The 19,469-nt window shown below is 34.3% G+C and overlaps 2 protein-coding genes across 7 annotated transcripts; both read right to left on the reverse strand.

The window, feature by feature from the left end:
- Positions 1–719: 719 nt before the first annotated feature.
- LOC148566034 (translocon at the outer membrane of chloroplasts 64-like) lies at positions 720–2,579 on the reverse strand. Of its 4 annotated transcripts, none has more exons than XM_088488125.1 (5): positions 2,440–2,579; positions 2,068–2,211; positions 1,631–1,682; positions 1,312–1,381; positions 720–1,157 (listed from the first exon to the last, which is right to left on the reverse strand). In XM_088488125.1, exons 1-5 carry the CDS (start codon positions 2,577–2,579, stop codon positions 1,075–1,077), a joined length of 489 nt encoding a protein of 162 aa, XP_088344251.1. In that variant the 3' UTR covers positions 720–1,074. The 4 variants fall into 4 exon arrangements, with proteins under 4 accessions (XP_088344251.1, XP_088344250.1, XP_088344249.1 ...); XM_088488124.1 differs by having other exon boundaries at positions 1,256–1,381; XM_088488123.1 differs by having other exon boundaries at positions 720–1,178; positions 1,256–1,381.
- On the reverse strand, positions 2,504–5,793 carry LOC110262369 (uncharacterized). 3 transcript variants are annotated; one of them, XM_021102813.2, is made up of 3 exons: positions 5,134–5,793; positions 4,056–4,995; positions 2,506–2,642 (listed from the first exon to the last, which is right to left on the reverse strand). In XM_021102813.2, the coding sequence occupies exons 1-2, from the start codon at positions 5,724–5,726 to the stop codon at positions 4,062–4,064; spliced, it is 1,527 nt and encodes a 508-aa protein (XP_020958472.2). In that variant the 5' UTR covers positions 5,727–5,793; the 3' UTR covers positions 2,506–2,642; positions 4,056–4,061. The 3 variants fall into 3 exon arrangements, with proteins under 3 accessions (XP_088344244.1, XP_020958472.2, XP_088344245.1); XM_088488118.1 differs by having other exon boundaries at positions 2,504–2,642; positions 4,060–5,793; XM_088488119.1 differs by having other exon boundaries at positions 4,056–5,793.
- Between the last annotated feature and the right edge of the window lie 13,676 nt (positions 5,794–19,469).

Here is a 19,469-nt window from a genome sequence, read left to right on the forward strand (position 1 = left end):
ATTCGAATTCTTGCATGTCATATCCTTGGTATTTTTTGTTTATAATTTTATTTTTATAACAAACTATTGCAAAATTGTTTGAACTTTGATAAGACTACACTTAAAATTTTTTATAATATATAAAATTTATTTTTTTTTCAAGTTAGAAATAACTAGTAAGATTCGAACCCAAAACCTCTAGGTAAAAATGAAAAGATTCTACTATTTGAATTATAGCTCATTGGTATATAAAATTTATAGCTATTACAGTTGAATTATTTTAAATTCATAACAATAATTTAATACCGAATTTTGTTAAAATTGGATATGAATAAATGTGTAATTGAACAAGTTTTATATATTTACGTTTCAAACAATTATATTACATTGATTTTATATATACTAGTGTATCCACTTTTTTATTTTTGACAAATGTATTATAATAATAATAATAATAGTTAAAATGATAAATATTTATATTCTGAGTGCAAGTTTTATAAACAGCACAAGATATTTTTAATTTTTTATGAATATATACGATAAAAGAGCCTTTCACGTGGGACAAAATTACATCCTTTCAACTCACATTATTATATATACATTATATATAGTGGTAGAAATAGATACATCAAATTATTTTTAAATAGCATGAAATTTTATAGTGATATCTATAAGATAAAAAATAGTAAGATAAAAATTAGGCATTTGAGAACTTACCACAAGGTAGTAAGACACCTTCAAACATCAATAGTGAGTGCTTTTATTGTAAAATTCGAAGACCAATGGTCTCAAAATCAAAATATTGAGCTTTAGTCATGAGCACTGTACCTCACATCACTTGTAGTACATTACAATCCTAATGACCTTATATTACTTCTGGCAATAACACTAGTGATGTAGAACTTGAACAATACTAGCTTTTCTTGCCTTAAAGGACAAAGAATAAGTATAATTTTGCTGACACCACCTAACACAATGTTGTATGAATACTATAACAAGAAATGAGTAGGTTCAAAACCTTCATGTTTCTGGAAGCATTCGGCAGCCGATGATGACTTACCAAAGCCATCACATATAGTGGACAGAATGATATATCTACTGGAATAGTTTCCTCAATCTTTCGGCGGCGGAGGATGCCATTTTGTTGGTTAGTTCAAGTACCAAGGCATGTTGAAAATCTGCAAAGAAAAATAGTTCACCTATGATTTGGAAAATTCTGAAACTTTCATATGAAAATAAGAGCAACAATCGAACAAAGATGTAAACAAGGAAATACAGTAGCCTGTGCAGATACTTGTCGCACACAAGTCTGAACTGAATGAAAGATGTTACCATCAATTGCATCGGTATAGTAGCCAAGCATCTCTCTAGCTCTACCTCTTCTAAAATACACTTTGACATTCTGCGGGAAAAAAAAGACAGGGAATTAATATTAATAAATAATAAAATTCTGCACAGCTACTAGATCCAAGGAAGTATAGAATATGCAAGAATCTGAACCTAAGTTTGAAGGAGCTTCATATGAAGCAGACTCGTGATATTTGGACTTTGGATTATAAGCAAAAGTTGTTTGTCTTCATGACAAGAAAATCAATCATCACAGAACTTTCATAATTATCCAAGTTCAGGATTATTTATAGAGGTAGATCACCTTTTTGTCAAGGTTAATTGCTTTTGTACAATCTGCCTCAGCTTGGAGGTAACTGCATAAGAAGTTAAAAGATAATAATAAAATAAAGAGTAAAGTATACTTTTTGTCCCTGAAGTTTGGAAAAAGTTTCAAAAATACTCTTTAAGTTTTATTTTGTTTCAATTTTGTCCCATAAGTTTTTTATTTGCATCAAATATACCTTCGACGGCTGAATTTTCAAAAAATTTAAGACCAATCTAACAATAATGCATGAAAATTATGCTTGATTTGCTTGTGTTGAGTTTCTTATGAAATTTGTGCAAATCGAAAACTTTTGGGACAAAATTGAAACAATAAAACTGAGGTATTTTTGAAACTTTTTTGTCAAACTTCAGGGACAAAAAGTATACTTTTGCTAAATAACTTTTGAGAAGTGAAAGGCAAGAATGATATGCTACCTTCCAAGTTCTAGATAAGCTTGGGACCTATTACTGTAGTATGTTGCATTGTTGCTGCTTAGTTTTATGGTTTCCAAATAAAATCCAATGGCTTTCTGCCACTGCTTGTCTTTGTAACCTTGATTTCCCTGATTAAGTAACAAACTGAAAAAAAAAATTTAAAAATAAATTAACAAAATAGTAATAATAATGCAAGAAGAAGAAAGAAAGAAAATTCAGTGTTTAATGTACATGGATTCAAATGAAAGATAAGCATGGTTTATAGCAGCTGAATTTTAGCCAAAGATGATGTCGTAAAATGTGTCAGCCATGTTGCATAATTATATCAGAACTCATAAAGTGCTGAATTTATCTAACACAGCTGCAGAATACCTTTTCTTTCGCAATTTCAGCAGATTCTTCCCTAGTGACAGCATTTCTTGGTGCTTTACTTTTGGCAGAAATATCAACCAGCTCTTGGAGAGTAGAATACATCGTTTGTAGTGTGCCCAATAGAAAGCAATCATTACCATGCCGAGCTATCAAGGAGACGGAAACAGGACACTTTTCGTAAAATCCTAGTGGTATTGTGTGACCTGAAAAGGCAATCAGCACTCAGCAGAATGTGGAATGAGAAAATCATCACAAGGGTGTGTATTTGTTCCAATGTGACTCGCATTGCTATTTTTATATTCCACCCAAAGTAACTTGTATTTAGCTACTAGTGGGACGAAATGATTATGTTGCTGTTAAAGCCCATAACAAACTTTTCGTAAATGACAGCAACAATTTAAAAAAAAAAAGAAGAATGATCACCTATTGTTTTGAAAATAACAAACTTTTCATAAATGACAGCAACAATTTAAAAGAAAGAAAAGAGGAACATGATTATTTTACACTTACTGGCATCTAATACTCGAGCAGTTTAACAGTACAGCCAAATATTGTTACAATTTATTTGAATGACTACATAGTTTTGGAAAGTCCAATTAGCAAATTGAAATGTCAGAATCTAACAGTAAACTATGAAATACTTGAGGGAAAAAAAAAACTACAGATAAACATGCGAATCAGGTTCTTGTCTCTAATTCTGCATTTCTATCTATAAATGATAAGATGCAGTTATCAGATCAAAATAAAATAATAAATATAGAATAACCGGAATGTGAAAAAGTTGGATGAAGCTTCATATAAAGTGGACACATACATTAAATATTAGGAAGCAAACGGTCTCATATATGCCAAGTAGTAGCTCAATCAAAGCTTGATTTTTGTTAGCCACGGATATTTGGACCTTGAATCAAAAGAAACATTCATTTATTCTATAACCTGATAATTACATCAGTGGCTATTTCCACGGCTTGAACCTGTGACCTTGAGGTCACACGGAGACAACTCAACCGTTACAACAAGGCTCCCCTTCAAACATTTATTTATTCTATTATGAGAAGAAAATTAATGATCTTGTTTTGTTAAAGTTAATCGCATTTGTACAATATGCCTCAGGTACAGCCTTATAGGGCAAGGCAACTGCATGAACACAGAAAATGAGAAGATGTTTGCAAAATAATTTTGGAAACATTATCCAAAATACATTAGATGGCTACATCAGCAAGTATATTGCTGCATGGGAAAATGAAAGAATGAAAGACAATAACAAGAGTGTAGAGAAACTTAACAAGTGATTCTCTTTGAACGAGGAAATCAAAACAAACTTAGTTAGGAATAACTTAACATCAAAGCACAAATATAATAAAAAAGGAAATAACAATATATCCCCACAAGACACATGTGACAACCACCTTGACACAAAAAGCCATAAAATAAGCAATGACTGAAAATATCCAAGTGTAGCTAAACACAACAAAGAATCACCATCATGTAGAGAAAGAAACAGAAGCATCAATAATATGGAATGGATAGATGATTAGGAAGAAGGTAACAAAACACAAGTTAAAAAGAAAGTGATACAAACAACATTTTATGATGTCTAACAAGAACAATCTCACCTACTTTTATCCTTGCAATAGGCCTCTAGATATCATTTCACGAAGAAGTTTCTCCGCGTTATCATTTTCACCTTTTTCAAACAGAGCACGAATGATTATTTCATAAGTCACAGCATCTGGTAAGCAACCGTTGTCTTCCATTTTTGACAAGAAAGCCAATGCTTCATGAGGCAGGCCCTCTTTGCAAAGCCCATTGATCATAATGGTGTATGTCCACACATCAGGATGATAGCCTTCAATGGAAAGATCTTGAAATATCTCTTTTGCATTTTTAAGTCTTCCACTTTTGCACAAACCATCAATAAGTATGTTGTATGACCATATATTTGGGCGAATGCCTTGATCTTTAATCGTGTTGAATAAAACAAGTGCTTTGTCAACATGATGGTTTTTGCATAAAGCATCAAGAAAGGAACTGTATGTGATTATATTAGCAGGTTGACCTTTATCATGCATCTCAACAAGAAGTAAGGAAGCACAAGATATTCTCCCTGATTTGCACAAGCCATCAATAAGAATACTAAAAGTTATAGTATTTGGAACCAAGTTCTTGTGACGCATCTCTTCAAAGAGATTCAAGGCATCATCAACCATTTTACTTTTACAAAAGCCATTAATCATAATATTATAAGTCCAAACATCAGGAGACACTCTACTCTGGGCCATTGTGTTGAATACATATTTTGCCTTATTTACCTCATTAACCAAACAATATCCATCCATTAAGCTGTTATAAGTAACCACATCTAGTTTCACACCATCTTTTGTCATTACAGCCAACACACTCTTAGCATCTTTGATCTTTCCTTCCTTGCATAGCCCATCAATCAAAGTATTATAGGTATAAACATTAGGAGTAATGTTTCTAAGCACCATATCACTTAACAAATCAATGGCTTCCTTGTATTGACCCTCAAGACACAATCCAAAAATGAGAGAACTGTATGTGATAACATCGGGAGAAATTCCCTTAGCAAGCATTTCAGAGAATAAATGAAAAGCCTGACTTACAAGTGTAACCTTGCAGAGGCTATCAATAATTGAGTTGTACATGAAGACATTAGAAGCAATGCCATACCGTGGGATCTTTCTCAACACTTGAATAGCAGCTGATGTGTGTCCGGTCTTACAGAGCCCATTAATCAAGGTCCCATAAGTGACTTCATTAAAGTGAAATCCATGAGCCAGCACTCTGTCATGAAAGCGCACTGCTTTTTCAACACTACCACAGAGACAGAGACCTTTCAGGATTGTTGTCAATGTTACCGTATTAGGTTGATAATCCATTCTGAAAATCTTGGCCAATACAGAGAAAGCAAGCTTCATACGACCCATGCCGCAACAACAATTAATTACGATGCTCAAAGTAACTATGCTGGGCGCGATTCCCCTGACTTGCAATTGCTGAAAAAGGGAAACGGCGGCGTGGAAATGCTTCGTCTTGGCAAGAGATCCCAAAATCTTGGTGAATTGGATGATGGATGGAGGGCGACGCATAGAGACCATGCGAGTGAAGGAATCAACAGCATCGTCAACTTCACGAAGGGATGGAGGCTCAGAATGAAAGTGAAGGCTTGTCCATGAACAGGAACAGGAAGGAGGGAGAGTAGAGAGTGGAACAAGATTAGGGATTTGACGAACAGAATACCTAAACCTTGTTGCATACAGCATTGTTGATTCTCCTTCTGAATTCTGAATAACAGCCACCTCCCAACTCTCAGAAATTTGCTACTGCATTTACATGTCTAGATTTTTATTACTTTTTATAAACTTTTTTTTTTTACAGAATTATTTTTTATTTAGTAAAAATCATAGTTATCATAACCGAACCAGTCATGTTACTGGGTCACTGGGTCATTGGTTTAATCGGTGGGTTGCTGGTTGAACCGATTGACCCGGTCCTATATAAATAAAAAATAAAATATAGTAAAAAATTTATAATTAAAAATTTAAAATACATATTTTTACTAATATTTTAAAAATATCTAGCTATTCTAAATAATATATAACAGAAACAATAAGTATTTTGTTAATTTTACTCTTTTATAAATATTTTTATTTTATTTATATATTAAAATAACTATTATTTTCGAATTTTAATAATTTATTAATTAGTTTATATCTATTATATTATTATATACTACAAGTATTTATTGAAAAATAATATTAATAGATATTATATAACTATGAAAAAAATAATAAATGACTTTATAATTACTGTTAAATAAAAATAAAATTAATTTAAGAATGAGTGAGTTTATAATTAAAATTAAAATAATTTAAATAGAAGTAAATTATTTGTTGAAAGATATCAATATATATTTTAGTTTGTATATATATTACTAACAAGCAAGTTAGTCTAGTTGTCAATGATACCCTTTATAACCTTGAGGAAGGGGGTTCGAACCCCAATTGTTTCATTTTAAAACAATTTTGAAATTGAAACGGTTCGGTTGGACCGGTCATTACCGAGTTTGACTGGTTTTTACCGGTTCATTCTGGATTTGACCGGTTCACAGCGGTTCCTTATCTTGTGCGGTCCAATTATCAAACCGGTCATTACCGAGTTTGACTGGTTTCTACCGGTTCGCACCGATTTATTACTTTGTGCAGTCCAATTATCAAACCGGATCGGTGTAGGGTTTGATTTACCGGTTTTTCGGTCGAAACGGCCGATCCGGTTCGGTTCTGATAACATTGGTAAAAATTTAATTGATAGTTGTTAAATAATTTAATTGACTAAAATTTTATCTAACAACTCTCAATTTTTAACTGTACCTGAATTTTTACACATATTTAACATAGACGAGTGATATGGTGTAGAACTATAATTCTTTGTTCATATGTGGATGTCATTTGTGGAGATATAAAAGTGGTATGATATTACTTACGTATAAATATATGGTGTAGAACTATAATTCTTTGTTCATATGTAGATGTCATTTGTGGAGATATAAAAGTGATATGATATTACTTACGTATAAATGTGACGGAAGACAATTATTAGAATTGTAGGACCCAAATACAGTTTAAAATAACAGTATTACAAGTAATGATGTCATTTTGTTTTAGTGCTGAGACATTATCAGTAGATAATTAATAGAATAATTAAAAAGAGATTATAATTTGATAATTTTTGAGAAAGAATTAACTAATAATTTTTTAGAATGTTATTATGTTTTGGACTTAGATTTTTATTACAATAAACACAAGTAGTGATTTAATTTATAAAAGAAAGTTAGGAAAAGTTATCTAACAAAAATAAAAATAGGAATACTGGAATAGGCTCTCTAACAATACCAAAATTATAATTATTTTATTTAAATCTTGCGTTAGATTCAATTTAATTCTAAACAAAATATTTATATTTTATATTTTAAAAACCAAAATTTCAAATTCAAAATTATTATTTTGCAACCCGCCACAAATAATAATCATAATCATGATCATAATCATAATTTATATTAGTAATGATAATGATAAATTGTATTACTCAATTAGTAGTTTATTGCCTATTTTACACCTTTCTTAATTTTACATAATCTAAAATATATTTGAATAAATCTTTTTTTTTTGAAACTAAAGGAGCTCAACACACTAGGTGGAGCATTTAACATCAAACAAAACAAAAAGAATTAACTCAAAAGAAGCCAACAACCAAAATAAAGTAGCCTCGCATGTCGTCTCTGGCATAGCCATCAACAACATTTGGAATGGTCACCTCCCCACTCGTTATAACTGAGCATGGTCATATGGATAATTTCTTCTACACCTTTGGTTTGATTCTGAAATATTCTCCTGTTCCTCTCCATCCAAATGTGCCATATGATCACACAAAAGCACCTCATACGCTGATGTCGAGCCTCTTTCCCACGCAACCCCTCTGTCCAACTTAGAAAGTGGTCCTTCATCAACCTCGGGAAAGACCTTAGCTGGCCAAAGATAGATACCCAAGCATTCCACACCCGCCAAGCAAATTCACATTCAAGAAACAAGTGATTGACCTGCTCAACATCGTTAGTGCATAAAATACACCTCGTATCGTCCTGGCTAATTATCCCGAGTCGACTCAGCCGTTCCTTGGTATTCACCCTGCCTACCAGAACGAACCACGCAAATAGCTCCACTCTTGGTGGAACCAACCCTTTCCAGACGGTCTTTGTGAAGCTGTAGCTGGTGACCTCCTCAGATAGCAATCCTTCTTGTAGCACCTGCACAAAGGAGTTAGTCGAAAAAATACCAAGTCTATCAAATTTTCACACAACTCTATCCTCTCTAGTATTCACTAGCCTGACAGGTCTCAACGTCTCATGTAACTGACTCAGAAGGTCTAACTCCCATTGGAACAGCTCTCTCCTCCACAGGAAGTTCCAAACCCACTCTAACCCATCCCAAAACCCGCAATTCCCAATGACCGAACCACATTGGTTTGAAACAGAGAAGAGCCTAGGGAACCGATCTTTCAAGGGTCCACACTGTAACCAAACATCCTCCCAAAACCGAGTCCTTTGTCCATCGCCAATTTCTATGGCCAAGCCTGTGATTAGCTTATCCTTCAGATGTTGCTCCGTAATTTGCATCTGGCAAATATCCTTCCATGGGCCTCCTCTTGTAGGCACCACTTGAGTGAACAGTAACTCATTCGGCCTCAGATTATTACAGGAACAGACTATCTTCTTCCAAAGCGGGCACTCCTCCTTAACAAAGCGCCACCACCACTTAAACAACAAGGCAGTGTTACGGAGCATAGCATCTCCGACACCCAACCCACCTAGTTTTTTAGGGGCTTGCACCAACTCCCATCTCACCAACGCCATACCATGCCTTCCATCCTCTTTGCTCCATAAGAATCTTCTTTGCAGGAAAATCAACTTTTGAGCAACTGTCTTCGGCATCTTATAGAGGCTCAAATAATACACCGGAAGGCTATTCAAGACTGATTTGATGAGCACCAACTTGCCCGCTTTGCTTAACACATTCGCTTTCCAAAGGCTTAGTTTCTCCTCCACTTTATCGATGATAGGCTTCCAGGTTTTAACCAGCCTCGGATTAGCTCCTAGGGGGACTCCAAGGTACTTGACAGGAAGGGTATCTTTCTTACAACCCCACAGTCTACACATACCACATACCCACTGCTCTTCACAATTAATAGGAATCAAGCTGGATTTTTCAAAATTGATACTGAGCCCTGATATCAACTCAAAACACCGCAGTAGCCGCTTGTAGTTCTTCATTGTCTCATCCTCAGGGGGACAAAACAGAATTGTATCATCAGCAAACTGGAGGTGTGATAACTCCACCCTGTCTCGGCCAACCACCAACGGAGAAATACGTCCGTTCCTGACAGCCACACCAACCATTCGATGCAAAACATCCACAACCAATACAAATAGGAACGGAGAAAGCGGATCACCTTGTCTCAAGTCCCTTTCCATTTTAAACGGTTTCAATGGCGACCCATTAATCAGGACCGACATAGAAGCTGTGGTCACACACTCCATAATCCACGCCCTCCACCTGCGCCCGAATCCTATTTTTTCCATCACAATATCCACAAAACTCCACTTGACTTTGTCATACGCTTTTTGAAAATCTAGCTTGATTATCACTGCCTCCTTTTTTCTCCCTTTAAGCCAGTGCACTGTTTCACACGCTATGAGAGTCCCATCATGTATTTTTCTACCCTTCACAAAAGCACTCTGAGTCTCCCCTACCAGCCTTGGCATCACTGATCTTATCCTCCGCACTAGAACCTTCGAAATAACCTTGTATACACAACCAACCATACTAATAGGTATGAGGTCTTTAATCTCCCTTGCGCTGATGAACTTAGGGGCTAGAGCCACCCATGTGATGTTGGAATATGTCGGTAATCTGGACGTCTGGAAGAACCTCATCACTGCTGTCGTAAATTCATCCCCAATCTCATCCCAGCACCTCTTAATGAAGTTCATGTTATACCCATCACAGCCTGACGCCTTTGATGACTCACAATCCCACACTGCCTCTCTAATTTCCTCAGCCGAAGGCATCGCCTCCAAGGTTACAGATTCTTCCTCCTCTATCCTTTCTACTAGACCATCTCTAAACCCCAACATGGGAGAAGTCTCCTGATGATATAGATCTTTATAAAACTCTGTAATTGCTATTTTGATCCTAGCTTGGTTCCTTATCATTCTCCCATTAACTATCAGAGTATCAATTCGATTATTCCTCTGCCGTGCAGACGCTATATGGTGGAAGTATCTTGTGTTTCTGTCCATATCTTTTGCTTGCCGAGACCGAGACATTTGTTTCCAGTGAATTTCTTTCCTCGCATACCACCTCTCACAGCAAGTAACTAGAGCCTTCCTTCTGGCCTCAATAGTCTCATCATACACTCCATTACTTACCATATCATCCACCTTTTTAATCTCTTCCTCAAACTTCTCAATCTTCTTATCCATCTCACCAAAGTTCTCCTTATGCCATCTTCCCAAAGGCACCGTTAAGGCCTTCAATTTCTCTGTAAAATCCAACTCCCCAAGACCTCTCCATTCCTCCTTGACCATTCTAAGAAAACCTTCATGTGTAAACCACGAATCAAGACTTTGAAAAGGCCTAGGCCCTCCCCTCATCCTTTTATCTTCCACAATGATAGGACAGTGATCTGACAAGCCCCGTGGTCCACCCCTTAACCGGGTCTCAGGGAACTCCTCCAACCATTCTACACTAACCAAAGCTCTATCAATCCGACTACATGAACGGCCACGGAATAACGTGAACTTGCGATCCGTAAGCGGCAGATCCACTAGGTGCATGTCTTGGATCCAGCTCCTGAATTCATCTGCTGACAGAGACAAACTAACAGTACCTTTTCGTTCTTCTACATTCACAATCTCATTAAAATCACCTATGAAACAGCAAGGAACCTGACATAAGCCAGCAATGTAACTCAACTCCTCCCACACATGACTCTTCTCTTCTCTAGTATGTGCACCATAGACTAAGAAAAAAGCACAATAAAAACTATTCTTCAGTATGATACCTTCAACGCATAACCACCTCTCACCCTTATAATAGTTATTCAGTTTAAAAAAAGCTTCATCCCAAATCAACAAGAGACCACCAGATGCACCGTCCAAACCTACATATTCCTACCCTGCCACACTATCCCCCCAAACCCTCCCAACATCAAACCTGGTCGCAACCTGTCGTTTAGTCTCAATCAAGCCTACCATACTCAAGTTATGTTTATTTTTCAATTCCTTCACCATTCTCATCTTTCCGTCACCCCTTAACCCCCTAATATTCCAAGAACCGAAATTCATTTGTAACTAACTTTACACACCTGTTTTTTGGTTTTGGGTCTGCACCTCCTCATCTTTGCCTTCTGTTTTGCCAATTTCCTTTTATGTGCTATTTCTTCATTTTGTGCCTGGAGGATTACCATTATGTCATCTTCTTCATTGCATAACACAGCTCCGGATTCCTTCGCCAGCTCCCAAGTCAATTTGTTCTCTAAGATCTGATCCTTTAAGCACTGAGAGTCACTGCCCCCGTCCTCTTGCTCCCCATCAAACTGCTCTTGTTGAACGCGTCCAATACCTTCCACTGTTTTGCCAACAGATCCACCGCCTTCATCCCGGTCCAGAATCGTCACTCGACACTGTTCCCTGTACCCTGACGTCACACCAAATTCTGGGTCTTGGACCGCATTCCACTCGCCATCTACCTCAACCTCCTGCCCCTTCCCAACGGCAGCTTCTCGGACTACCTTCCTTATCGTGCCGACCGTAGTTCCGTCACCCACAGAATGGCCGAACGGAAAACCCTTCCTACTCCAGTGGCGGCTTCCCACAGAACCGGCGCCACCTATCCCGACGTCTTCCCCATCTCGAGCGATCTCGTCGCATCTGTCTCGGCATCTTTCCGAAGCTGCTGGTTGCCGGTTCCCCCTATCGCCATCTCCAAGCCAGTAGTCATCCAGTCCCCCGACGGAGCTCCCCGCAACCAGATCTGGTTGACGCTGCGCAGGAGAAGGGAGAAGGCTCGAGCCCCCCTCCCCAACCGGGTCATGTCCAGCACCCGTGGAGCACCGGCCCAATCGGGTTCCATCATCCCATTCAATGGAGCCCCCTTTCCCAACCGGGCCTTGACCAGCATCCGTTAAAGGCCAGCCCAATTCGGTCTCCTCATCCATGTCAATGGCATTTGTTTTCCTTAGCCCAGCCTTCCTTAGGATATCTTGATTTTTTTGGTTTTCCTTGATAATGGTCCTTGCACTATAACAATATAGACTATTTTTTAGGATTATTATGTGTCAAAAAAAATTAAAATTTGTCAAAAAAATAAATTTTGATACTATTTTAACTATGAAAATATGTTAATAAAAGTTTTGTCAAAAATAGTATTTTTAACATATAAATAATTGTAAAAAAAAAGTTTAAATCTTATTTTGATAAATATTGGCCGTCAAAAATAATTTATTAGAAAAATTTGAGAATATATTTTTTGTGATACTTATTAACCGTCAAAAATACTATTTATTTTGACACTTATTGACCATAAAAAATTCTCAACAAAAATTTTTAACAAAGAATGAGATGAGATCTTGAAACTGAAGAATAAACTGAGATTTTGAAGATGAAAAATGAGTAGTATGATCCTAAACTGAGAGCAGTGTGATGCCAAAATTGACGGAGCTCAACGAAGAAAAGGAATAATAGAGTAAGTTGAAAACAAATGAGTGTCAAAATTGAGGAGTAATTTTTTACAATCAAATTATTCATAAGAAAAAATATAGAGAATTTAACATTTGTGATATTTGTCAAAAATATATATTAATTTTTACACTTAACTATGACTGTTAAAAAAAATCATGTTAAAATAGCTCTCTTTTCTTGTAGTGTTGGCAGCCCATTAAACCTTTCCAGCCCATTACAGAAAACACCATACTCCCATGTAACCGTTTTGGCCGACTCAGCCTCATCACTAGCACCGCTTTCACCTTCAGAAACAGCATTTCCTTGATTACAGCCATTAACAGATTGGTCCGTTACTAATTTACCGGGATTTTGATTTGCATTGCATTTAAACCACTCATTCAAAATATCACTAGAAATTACTAATCTGCCCTCATCTTCCTCCTCTCCCCATTGCACCACCATCATTAGTCCATCATGTTGGTCGTCCATCTTTGCTGGTTCCATCTGTCTGATCGGCCATGCACCCGTTCCCGTGGCCGGAGTTGTGATAACATGGTTCGAGATCTCACCGTCATTAGTATCATTAACAATAAACGTCCCCTGACACTGCAAGTCACATGCATGAAGACCAACTTCCTTCACTAATACGTCATAGTCCCCTAAATCAACTGTAATATGAATTCTCTCCTGAATTACTTCCATGATACACGTGTCAACTAGTATACGACCTGACGTGAACGTGCAGCACAATTCTGTCTCTTTTGCACATCTAACAACTGCTCCCCACTGTTCACTATCAATTTGAAGGTATCTGCAGACCAAGCAGCCAGCGGTACACCAAAACATTCGAGTCAGACCCTACGAGATTCACAACGCTCCAACTCTTGCCACTTCCAAACCCGGTGAAAAGTTTGTAAAAGGAAATTCAATTTGAAGGTGTATGCCTGATCTGCATTCATAACAGTATCAAAGGTCAAAAGTGCTTTGCAAGCTCCCATTTCCCGAACTTGGACAACAGAAGGTAGGGAAATAGCCACCATTTTTCTCAACGAAGTGAAATCAATAGGCCCCAATGTTACACCCACAAGACTTCTCTGCAGTCATTCCAAGTTTCCTGGCGCCACTGCAACTTCCACATTTTTTATATTACTTTTTCCGATCATGCTTCTTACCGTTTGCTTCGGTTGTAATTCATTCGCAGTCAACAAATGGCGCTCTTCACCGTCTTCCCTCTGTGACTCCAGACTCAGTCGTTGGTGCTGATCATCTCCAACCCGTCCCTTTCTGACATTTGTGGTGCCAGAAGATCTTCTGTATTTTGCCTCCTGTACCATTATAACCTTCCCTCGTAGTCTCAGCCGATTCATTTCTGCAATAACTTTCAACGCCCCTCCTCGCGTCGTGTACCGTATAAACGCAAACATATATATGTCGCCATTCTTATACTTCCAGAATAGATAGATATCGTTGATGCGCCCAGTCCAGTTAAACAAGCAAAACAACTCCCTCTTGGAAATGTCCTCTGGAAGATGATCCACAAAAATGGAGAAAGACTCGTGTTCCAACCGTCGATACTCTTTTCTGTTCCAAATCCGTGGATCCTTGTCAACTTCATGAGACCTACCCGTCCCTGTGTTTCCCCTCCTCTCTCGCGCTTTTTCTCACTCTCTCTCACATTTTCTCTTCCCACTAAATTAAAATACTTAATTTTCTATACTTTAATTTGTTTGGTTCTTCTTCAATCCTAGTCCTAGTATAATAAAAACATATATAGGGCTTTCCCTCACTTGGATTCTGAACATGACAGGGTTGTTTCCTTGTTGATCTTTTGTGCAAAAAATTTATTATCCATGTCTATCATTAAATATGATCAATATAATGTTTATTTCAATTAACTAATCCAATTAAAATTTATTCATATCAACTAAAAAAATTTACACCATAAACTATTTATATATCAACAAATATGCAATCAAACAAAAAATAAAACCCTAACAGCACAATCTCAATTTTTAACTACGACAACATATCTCATCAAGTCAATCTTACTTCTCTTTTATTAGAAAAATCATCATCGGACACTAAATACATTATCAAATGTCTTTAACTAATGATTTTGCAAGTTTATGGCAAAAAAAAAAAAAAAAAACCTTGCTTAAACAACTACTAGTACAATTTTGTCACTGAATTTTCCAAAAATCCTTGTTACATGAACGTGGGTTATTTCATCTTTATTTTAGAAACCAACCACATATGATACTAACAATTTCAATTCATTAGAACTAATATCGTCACGACTTTTTTATTCCGATAATATTTTATTACCAACATTAGAAATTAATTCAAAAAAAAAAATATACGAACAATTTTATGATCTAATATTTCTACATCTAATTACAACCCAACTTAAAAGTTAAAAAAAATGTCAATTATATATTCTATTGTTTTAGCGATATAATTACCACTTACATTTCACATTATTTTTATTTTTTTTTATGTATAATTTTTTGAGAAAAACCCAAAACAGCCCTGACAATTACCTTGAAAGACAACGAGGCTCTTGAAAAAAAAAAAATTCAACCCGATTCCTGACAATTACTTCGAAAGGATAACGAGGCCCCTGTGCCAAAAAAAAGTCAATGTTATTTTTTTTTGCACAAGGGCTAATCTGTCCCAAAAAAAAAGATCAGAGGCCGAATTGGGTGTTTTTTTTTTAGGGACTTCGTTGTCCTTTCGAGATAATTGTTAGAGGTCGGATGGGGTATTCACTCTAATTTTTTTTGTCTAAAGAATTGTTAACCACTTGTCTTTAATGTATTTATATTTCTCATCATCATACTTGTTTAGTTGTTTTCAGGAGTGTTCACATATACGAATAATTTGATTATCCATTTAAAATCGATCCAACCCGATTATATTGTTTCTGAATTTAATGATAATCAGGTAAAATCGACTCAGATTCGATTAAATCCGACCGTAATTGATTCGGGTATTAGTTTTAAGATCGCAGGATCCAAACCAATCCAATTAGTTTAATATTAATTAAAAAAATATAATCTAATAATATATATACATTTTTATTTATTAACCCAAAATTATTCTAACAACAACAACAACAACAACAACAACAACAACAACAACAACAACAACAACAACAACAACAACAACAACAATAATAATGCATTATCAATTTAAACTTAAATAACTATCATAATTTAAAATAATTTTGGGTTAATAAATAAAAATGTATATATATTATTAGATTTTATTTTTTTAATTAATATTAAATTAATTGGTTTGGTTCGAATTCTGCAATTTTAAAACCAATACTCGAACTAATTAAGGTTGGGTTTAATTGAGTCTGAGTTGATTGTACTTGATTACCCATTAAATTCAGAAACAATATAATTGGGTTGGATCAATTTTAAATGAATAATCAAATTATCCGTATCGATAAACACTCCTGAAAACAAGTAAGATGATGAGAAATACAAATACATTAAGGGCAATTGGTTAATAATTCTTTAGACAAAAAAAATTATGTATAAAAGACAAATGAAAATAATATAAAATTTATTCGTAAGTGGTAATTATACGGCTAAGGTAATAGAATATATAATTGACATTTTTTTACTTTTAAGTTAAATTGTAATTAGATGTAAAAATATTAAATTGTAAAATGGTTCGTACATTTCTTTTCGCATTAGTTCCTAATGTTAGTAATAAGATGTTATCGGGGATGAATAAATCTGATGACATTAGTTCTAATGAATTGAAATTGTTAGTAGCATACGTGATTGGTTTCTAAAATAAAAATAAAAGAACCTCATGTTCATGTAATACGTTGCAAGGATTTTTAGAGAATTAAGTGACAAAATTGTACTAGTAGTTGTTTTAGCAAGAGTTTTCTTTGTCACCATGAACTTGCAAAATCATTAGTTGAAGGCATTAGATAATATTTGTAGTATCTGATGATAATTTTTCTAATAGAAGAAAAGTAAGATTGACTTGATGAGATACAAAATTGAGATTGTGCTGTTAAGATTTTGTTGTGTTTGATTGTATATTTGTTAATGATATATAGATGATTTATGGTGTAAACTTTTTTTAGTCGATATAATTAAATTTTAATTGGATTAGTTAATTGAGGTTATATTGGTTTATATTTAATGATACACATGAATAATCATTTTTTGGGAGATATTGTAGATTTGTTTAAATATATTTTAGATTATGTAAAATTAAAAAAAAGTGCAAAATAGGACAATAAACTACTAATTGAATAATAAAATTTATCATTATCATTATTAATACAAATTATGATTATGATTATGATTATCATTATTATTTGTGGTGGATTACAAAATAATAATTTTGAATTTGAAGTTTTGGTTTTTGAAATAGAAAATCCAAATATTTTGTTTAAAATTAAGTTGAATCTAACATGAAATTTGAATAAAATGATCATGACCATCGTATTGTTAGAGAGGCTATTCAAAACTTTTTTTATTAAATTCCCCCTAACCTTTCTTTAATAGACTAAACCACTACTTGTGTTTATTGTAATTTAGGCCCAAAACATAATAACATTCTAAAAAAATATTAGTTAACCCTCATCCAAAAATTTAGCAAATCATAATCTCTCTTTAATTATTTTATTGACTATCTCCTGATAATGTCTCTTAGCACTAAAGTAAAGCGACATTAGTACTTATAATACTGCAATTTTAGACTGCATTGAGTCACTCAACTCTAGTGATTATCTTCCGTTTTATATATAACATTATATCACTCTCATATCTCAACAAGTGGCAACTACATGTGTAAAAAGAATCTTCATCCTACACCATAACATTCGCCTTTAATAAGTCCTCAATCTAAAATAAAACAAATAGATAAAATAGATGAAATTATAAATTGGGTTATTATAACTTACAGTGCTAATCACAGAAAAATATAATTCTTTTTTCCCTTTTTGATTTTTAAAGTAGAATTTGTTAATAACTTTACGAGTCATGCATATTTCTAAAAGAGAAAAAAACAAATAAATTCTTAATCTTTTGATCTGTAGATATTTAAATTTCTGATTTTTTTAAAACTTAAACATATTGATCTCTCATGTTTACTTGGGTGTGTCAGACCCAATAGAAAAATCAAACGATACTCCCGTTGTATTAACCCGGTTAATACAGATGCACACGTGAGAGAGTTTTTAAAATGAGACAAATTAGGCTCATGAATCGATATATCCAAATTTAAATGTCCACGTACTAAAAAGTCAGAGATTAATTTATCTTTTTTTTTTCTTAAATCTTTAATCATTTGGCACAAGAGAAAAGACGTATGGCCTAAACCCACCTTACTCTAAAGGAGAGAAATAGGAGAGGTCCACCAATTTTTTCTCCCTCCAACGATGGAAAAAAAATGAAGAGAAAACTAATTCTCTCTTTCTACTTCTAATATTACTCCTTTATTTTTTTTAATATATTTTGTAATATAAAGATAAAATTATCTTTTTATAACATTTCTTTCCTTCTTATTTTCCTTTCATCTAAACACATCTAAGAAAAATAAAAATATATTCAATTTCTTTTCTTTCCTTTTTTTCTTTTCTATTTCCTTTCTATTTATTTCTTTCCTTCTAACGAAACATAGCCTAACAGCCTTTTGACATGGATCCCACCGTTTGGTTGAACCTATTCTCTCACACACATCCCAATGACAGTGCATCCACATCAGATCTAAATCTCTAGATGTCTCTCGCTATCTACACCATAAAACTCTCCAAAAAAATTAACCACTAATCAATACTTTTTCTCAACAGAAGAAAAAAAAAATTCCTAAAGTCGTTGGTCCAATCAGACTATCTCATATATCGGTTTGTAATTACATTTAATGTTGGGTCAAATCTAACAATACTAACATCTTTATGTCCTACAACAATTTAAACCATACATCAGGAATTTCTTACATAGTGCTTTAAAGACCATAAACAATACCAATTTACCATGTCCTAAACTTACATTTTCGGAAAATCCTTCTAATCTGAAAAGAAATTGACCAAAAAGATTCATGAAAATTGCTATAGTGGAAAATGGATACTCAAGCGTGTCTCAAAAGATTCAAAAGGTTAGATTCTCTTGATCTTCGCCATTTATCATATCCTTTTTTTATTTATAAGTTTATTTTTGTAACAAACTATTGCAAAATTGTTAGAACTTTGATAAGACTACTTCACTTAAAAAATTTTATAATATAAAATTTATTGTTATTACTGCTGAATTATAAGAATTCATAAAACAGATAATTTAATACCAAATTTTGTTAAAATTGGATGTGAATAAATGTGTAATTGAACAAGTCAGTATATGTAAATTAATAAATTTCAAACAATTATATTTCATTGATTTTATTTATACCAGTGTATCCATTTTTTTATCTATGACAAATAATAATAATAATAATAATAATAATAATAATAATAATAATAATAATAGCTAAAATTGGCTAAAATGATAAATAAATACTTATATTCTAAATTCGAACTAAAGAGCTCAAGTTTTATAAACAGCACAAGGTATTTTTATGAATATATATGATAAAAGAGCCTTTTTTTTTTGGGGGAGGGGGGGGGGTTGGGGTACATCGTTTGCAATTCACATTATATATTCAAATGATTTTTAAATAGCATGACATTTTATCGAGACGTCTACAAGATCAAAAGTAG

The sequence above is a fragment of the Arachis ipaensis genome, chromosome B5 (assembly GCF_059453495.1).
Source record: "Arachis ipaensis isolate K30076 ecotype BB chromosome B5, ASM5945349v1, whole genome shotgun sequence".
Classification (NCBI taxonomy): domain Eukaryota; kingdom Viridiplantae; phylum Streptophyta; class Magnoliopsida; order Fabales; family Fabaceae; genus Arachis; species Arachis ipaensis.